General features: G+C 43.0%; 1 protein-coding gene across 1 annotated transcript; it reads left to right on the top strand.

Moving 5' to 3' along the window:
- Positions 1-3,857: 3,857 nt before the first annotated feature.
- LOC121646600 lies at positions 3,858-5,580 on the top strand. The gene is made up of 3 exons (XM_041995694.1): positions 3,858-4,256; positions 4,393-4,516; positions 4,801-5,580. Exons 1-3 carry the CDS (start codon positions 3,864-3,866, stop codon positions 5,127-5,129), a joined length of 846 nt encoding a protein of 281 aa, XP_041851628.1. The 5' UTR covers positions 3,858-3,863; the 3' UTR covers positions 5,130-5,580.
- The last annotated feature ends 1,809 nt before the right edge of the window (positions 5,581-7,389 follow it).

The raw sequence follows: 7,389 nt of genomic DNA, 5'->3' as shown, positions 1-7,389 counted from the left end.
GGCCAGTGGGTGGAGTACTTACCTGGGCTGGTCCAAGCGTACAATAATACTGTCCATAGTTCCACAGACTATGCCCCAGCATTCCTCATGTTCGGCCGACACTTCAGGACCCCTGTGGATATGATGATGGGGACAGACGGGCCGATGCCACCTGATAGCATGGCAGACTGGGTGAGTAGGCATAATGAACAATTATGCTATGCTTACAGAACAGCATCTTATAACCTACAGAGGACCGCAAACAAAAACAAAAGACTGTACAACCGGACCGCCCGAGAGGCCCCCCTTCTGCCTGGGGAACGCGTCTTGGTATTGGATCAGAGGAGACGACAAGGGGGCAAGCTGGGAGACAAGTGGGAGGAGGTGCCTTATGTGGTGGTGAGCCAACCACACCCCTAGCGACCAGTATACTGTATTAGGCGGAGGGTAAAGATGGCCCTAAACTGATGGCACCAAAATCTGCTCAGGCCTTGCCTTCATTATGCACCCCAAGAAACTGTGAATGAGACTACACAGGCAAGTGATACCCAATGGCCTGCCTGGGGACTGATCCATTGTAGGGGCAGGTAATGAGGTACAACCCCTTCAGCCAGCGCTCCGACGATCCCAACGGTCCACTAGAGGAATCCAGCCACATAGATATCAGAGTGAATAATAGAAGGGCACAGTGAACCTGCCCAGTGGACATCCGGCTGTTCCAGGAACTAGAACACATTAAGCAGGGGGGAGTGTCAGAGGTATGTGTGTTTGTGTGTGTGCATGCTTGTATGTGCGTGCGACGGGCCGAGTGACTGCAAGTGAGACCCGGACAAAACGAGAGGAAGAGGCTGTGGAGGAACAACAGCAGAAACGTGGAGCAGCCTCCAGAGCCGAAGCACGGCGGATATCTAGCTGTGGGACCGGAGAGGGAGCGGCGACGTGTAGAACCGGTGGAGGCGGAACAAGGCAGCGGGAGGGAGGATACGAGAGAGGGCGTCTGACTGGATACGTGGAGAGGTGAAGCATGCTTCGCCTTTCCATAGAGCTAAGTGCCCTCTCTCTTATATCATCAGTCGATCTTCCCACGATTTTGTTTGGTTTTCACTTTTCCAGTATGGACTACTTTTTTTTTTTTTGTGCTTGTAGTGGATTGTAGCTGGGGCAACAGGAGCCATTGGTCGTGAGAAGGACTGACTACCTCACCACCCCCAGGGATACCCTGCTTCCCACTGATCTGGAGGACTCATTGAAGAACACTGCATCCCTTCTGGTCGGCACTCAGGCAGAAAGACTCTTATCGGTTTTAGCTGGATCTTTCTTTTATCGCTTTGTAAATAAATTTTGACTGACTCGACCACCGATCACCGCCTAATCCCTCTATTTGGTCCCAGCAGCGGCCTGCCTGTCTCCGCCTCTCCAGGCGTAAATAAACGGTTCTAACTGTTCCTTGTGTGTGTGGGCTGAATTACCCGGTCTTCCTTAAGACAAACGTCACAGTCTTAGTATTTCTCTTCCTCTTGACCTTGTCTTTTTTCTTCATCTTCTTCTTACCCTTACTCATATTGCTCTCCTTTATTCCTTTTTCTCTTCATGTCTTTTTCTTGTAGTTTTTGTATTTTTCTCGCTTCTTCCTTGTCTTTTTATTCTTCTCTTTTATTAGTCCCTTTTACTCATATTGCTCTCCTTTATTCCTTTTTCTCTTCATGTCTTTTTCTTGTAGTTTTTGTATTTTTCTCGCTTCTTCCTTGTCTTTTTATTCTTCTCTTTTATTAGTCCCTTTTACTCATATTGCTCTCCCTTTTTCTTATTCTCTTCCTCTCCGTGTTTTCTTTTGTCCCTTTATCTCTTAGTCTTTGTATTTTCTCCATTTTGTCCCTAAAATCTCAGAACTCTCACTGTCACAGCCGATCCCTGTCTCGTTTTGAAAACACACCAAACAGAGTTTAAGGCTCTTACCCAGTGGTGAAATTTAAGTATATTTACTCAGTTGCTAACATCAGGCTGCATGTCACAGGAAAGACCAGCGATGCTACAAATTAAATTAATTCATTTAAAATTAGCTCAACTTTAAACATTTACAGCAGTAAATGGTAACACACACTAAAGCACTATTAACACAATGCTACAACACTGGCAGGGCTCATTTTAATACAGAGTGAGTTGTTAATAACTTCCTTAAATTACAAAGTTTCTGTTGTTTTCAATCCATACCCTTACTCATTAAGAACTAAAAACACCTGCCAAAATAAAACCTATTGGTAATTTTAGAAAGAACCCCTAAAGCCTGAAGTCCTCCTGGAAATTCAACATGAAAAAAACAAACAAAAACAAACTAACAAAAAAAGAAAAACTAAATAAGTGATTCCTCATCCTCTGTAGCAAACAGAAACGAAATTTAAGCTTACTTCAAAATGACCAATAACCTTCAAAGCCTTGTGAGCGAAGGGGGGCTGTGGACTTAGACTTTAGGGTTTGATTTGCCCTTTTGTTTCTTTATTTGGTGCCATGCTTTATGAACATGTCACTGTTACTACTAGGGTTGTAAACGATAAACCGATGTGACCGGGTATTTGGTTCGACAAGAAAGGGATACGGCAGCATCGGCAGCAGCCTCCTCAACTGATATGAATTAGCCATGAATTCCTAGATGAATTGGTTGGAGAGTCATGGAACCGGTATCGCGAGACTTTTAGTCGGTTGGTAGTATCATACATGCACCAACATTTCTAAAACAACGCGAGAGCTGAAGCTGCCGAGGAAACTAGCTGGTAATTTAGCATGAGTGATACACAAGTGACAACACGGAAAATGGAGGAGGTGAAGAACGACAATGTCGGTCTGAGCCATGGAGGTGATAATACAGAGAGAATGATTTTCAATGCATTGGTGAAACAAAAATCCAAAGTGTGGACAGTTTTTGAGTTTTATAAAAAGGAAGGGAAGCTGGACAGAAGCCACGCTATTTGTAAACTGTGTAGAGCATTGTTGACGTACACTGGCAGCACTACAAATCTCGACCAGCATGCATGAAGGAAACACTGTCAAGAGTATGGTGAGTTCAACAAGCAGAAGCGTGCAGCAAGCAGTAGCACACAGCCAAGAACAGAAACCACAATCCCTAACTCTTTCCAGCAACTTGGTCACAATTCAGCACGCGCTAAGGAAATCACGCCGATGATAACGCGTTTTATCGCCAAGGGATTATGTCCTTACAGTATAGTTGAGTGGGAAGGATTTCAGGATTTGATTCATACCTTAGAGCCCAGGTATAAGATACCGTCCTGAAATCACATGACTAACCTGTGCATGCCAGCGTTGTATACCCAAGTTAAGAGCCAAGTTGAAAAAGAACTGGCAAATGCAAAACGAGTGGCACTAACAACAGATGCTTGGACGTCATGTGCGGCGGAGTCTTATGTGACGATCACGGCCCACCACATCGCTCCGGATTGGAAGTTAAATGTTCATGTCTTACAGACCAGGGCATTCAAAGGATCCCACACTGAGAAGAATGTAGGTGCTCTACTGAAACAGGCATGTGCGGACTGGAACCTTCTTGATAAAGAGCCAGCCCTGGTAACTGACAATGCCACAAACATGGTTTTAGCTGGCGTGGAAGCAGAGATGAGCCCTCACCTCTTGTGCTTTGCACACACTATAAATCTGGCCACACAGAAAGCCTTTATAGTGGACACAGTAGCAAGGTTGCTGGGAAGGGTGAGGAGAGTGGTTGGCTTTTTTTTCCGCAGTGTCAGGGCAGCAGAAATTCTACAAGACAAACAGAAACAACTGGCCTTGCCTATCCACAAACTTATCCAAGACGTGTCCACCCGGTGGAACAGTACCGAGAATATGCTTGAACGTGTACTGGAACAGCAGCACTCATGTCCAGGGATCTCAGAAGAGGAGAAGAGGTTAACACTCTTAAGGACAAAGACTTCTGTGATATTGAAGACATTGTCAAGCTAATGGCGTTGGTCAAACTTGTTACCACCAGCATGTGTAAAGATAAGCGGCCCACACTCTCAATGATTTCCCCTGTCAGAGCGAAGCTTAAAAAGAACTTTGAAGCATCACATGAAGACTCAGTGGTAATCAGAGAGATGAAACAAGCATTCAGAAATGACTTGGAGAAGCGCTACACCAGCCTAGATGATCTCTTCAACACTGCAGCAGCTCTGGACCCCCGCTTCAAGTCTCGTCCCTTCCTGACGGACCATGATGCTGAGCGGACGCACACAAGCATAACAGCAGAAGCTACATCCCTGCATAACAAGGTAATTCCCCTAAGACAACATCATTTACTCAACACAAAATACACATTACAGTGCATTCTATTAGTCTACTGTTGTTTTGCTGCTGCCATTAGATTTATTCTAACTGCTGTTTCTCTGTATCTTATTTTCTTTTTAGGCATTAGCAACAGGGGATCCAGTCCAGAGAGGCCCACTACAGACAAATCCATGTCAGACTGAACCTGCCCTTAGCGATCTGGACATCAGCATTGATGTACCCAACACCCAAGATGAGCCAGAAGGTTTTTATATTTTATAACTTACAATCAAGAAAGAGTTGACATTGGCTTAAATTTGTGCTGCAAAATACTATACTACAACCACACATACAATATTATGAGAGAATCCACATACAAAGAAATTGTTTTAATAATGATGGTGATGATACAACTTTCACATATGTGAACAAGAGTGTAATTCATTGTGAACATCAAATACAGGAAATGGTTAAGTCAGGTACAAAAAAAGCACCACTGAAACATGGCAAACAAAGCCATTAATATAAGGTCATTGTTTTGTATTTCAGATGATGGCACTCCTGTCAAAAAGAAGAAAATGTCAGCGTTGGACCAGCTGTTGGGAAAAGACTTTGAAGTGAGGATGGCAGCTACATCTGTAAGAGACAAGGCCAGTGAAGAAGTCAAGAGGTACAGAGAGCGTGATCCATTGCCCTTAGAAAAAACCCACTACAGAGGTGGAAAAAGCAGCAAGACTTGCCACTGCTGTCATCTCTCGCTAAAAGATACCTCTGCATCCCGGCCACCAGTGTGGCATCTGAACGGGTGTTCAGTACTGCCGGAGATATTGTTTCCACAAAGCGCAGTCTACTCAAACATGAGCATGTGGATCAGTTGATTTTCCTTAAGAAAAATCTGCCCTCCAAAAGAACAGTGGACAGTGATGATGGATAAGAAGCAGTCTGGGAAAATGCACAGGCATACTGTAGGTGAACCACGTTACTGTGTGTGATGTAAAAGAAATAATGATTTGTCACTTGTCAAACTTAACTGCCATGTGAGAATATAAATGTAGAGCAGCACTCTGGATCAGATTACCTTACCCAGGTCAAAAGGCAGCAGTTTGATTTATTTTCTTATCTTTAATCTTTTACATAAAGCTGACTGTGTGTTAAGCTTTGTTGAGAATAAGAAGGTGGTTTCTGCTTTGTCTCCACTTTGGTTCCCCAGGCCTGAGGCCAAATTTTGAGATTAACCCCAGGGGTCATCGTTATAAGGTTTGCACAGTTTTGTTTATAGGTGTGTAACTTGTTTACATTGAAATGTTGCACCTTTGTGGTACCTACCTCTAGATGGTTCCCATCCAATAATTCAGCCAGAATGTTCTTTTTGTTCCATGTCTAAAAATAAATACATTGACATGTGATTTTGTTTTTTGTTGTTTTTTATTTTTATTTTTATTTTTTTGCAAGTGCCACAAAGCCACAGTGCTTGGGTATTTGTTTTCTTTTACATATTTAAAAAAATATTGTAATGTCACTTTAATGGAATTAACTTATTTATTTTATAAAATATCTACAACAGATTTTAACTGTAGAATCAAATCGTATCATTCTTACACTATTGAATCGATTAGTATTGAATCGGTCTGTAATAAATGGATATTGTTTTTTAATCGAATCATAACCTGTGTATCTAGATGCATATCGAATCGTTTATCACAGAGAGATGTGCAACCCTAGTCACTACTAATAGCTTGTGCCTTTACACTGGATATCTGTCTGTGGTTGGGGTGGGTGGGGGCATTTTTTGGTAAATGAGAAACTGTATTAAAGTGCTTTTCACAAAGTTTCTGCTGAAGTCTGATTATTTGTCTGTGTGTAGGTTGGAAGAAACTTTGAGGGTTATATATTAATAACTACAAAGTACAGAATAGGAATTATTAAAGAGAATATTTTGGCAGAAACATGAATAAAAACATTGTTAGAGGTTGGTCTCACATTTTACTGAACCTGCAGCATAAAAACAACAAAGTCAACCCTTTCACACACCTTCATTTAGACTAATACTCATTACTTGGAATGCCAGAATTTTCTTCAGCTAAATTAAGATAAATCTGAAATTATTGTCTTTGTAACAAAAAATGAGCATCTAAAGATTGGCGCTCAGTGTCAGTCAGTAATGTTAAAACTATGGATCAATCAGAAATCTTGGTGTCATTGATTTTGGGCAACGTTTTCCAGCATGGACGGCGTGTCCTGCAGACTAAAGAGGAGAGGGAGCATCCAGCTTGTTATCAGTGGACAGGTGAAAAGCTGCATCTCTGATGGGATGGGGCTGCATTAGTGCCTATGGCGTGGGCAGCTTCCACATCTGTGAAGCTCCATCAATGCTGAAAAGTACATGGAGGTTTTAGAGCAACATCTGCTCCCATCCAGACAACGTCTCTTTCAGGGAAGGCCTTGCAGATTTCAGCAAGACGATGCTGAACCACATCCTGCATCCATCACAGCAGCATGGCTTCACAGGAGAAGAGTCCGGCTACTGAACTAGCCTGCCTGCAGTCCAGACCTTTCACCAGTACACAACATCTGGAGCATCATCGAAGCAGAAATCCAGCAACCAAGATCCAGGACTGTAGAGCAGCTAGAATCCTGCATCAGACCAGAATGGGACAACATTTCTCTCCTAAAACTCCAGCAACTGTTCTCCTCACTTCCCAGATGTTTCCAGACATGTTAGAAGAAGAGATGCTACACCATGCTGAACACCTCCCTGGAACTACTTTTTACACCATGCTGAACACCACCCTGGAACTACTTTTTACACCGTGCTGAACATCACCCTGGAACTAGTTTTTACACCATGCTGAATATCACCCTGGAACTACTTTTTACACCATGCTGAATATCACCCTGGAACTACTTTTTACACCATGCCGAACACCACCCTGGAACTACTTTTTACACCATTCAGAACATCACCCTGGAACTAGTTTTTACACCATGCTGAATATCACCCTGGAACTACTTTTTACACCATGCCGAACACCACCCTGGAACTACTTTTTACACCGTGCTGAACACCACCCTGGAACTACTTTTTACACCGTGCTGAACATCACCCTGGAACTACTTTTTACACCGTGCTGAACATCA

The sequence above is a fragment of the Melanotaenia boesemani genome, chromosome 9 (genome assembly GCF_017639745.1).
Source record: "Melanotaenia boesemani isolate fMelBoe1 chromosome 9, fMelBoe1.pri, whole genome shotgun sequence".
In the NCBI taxonomy this organism is placed as follows: Eukaryota; Metazoa; Chordata; class Actinopteri; order Atheriniformes; family Melanotaeniidae; genus Melanotaenia; species Melanotaenia boesemani.
Note: the sequence above shows the minus strand (reverse complement) of the source record. Positions and strands in the feature narration are given on the sequence as shown.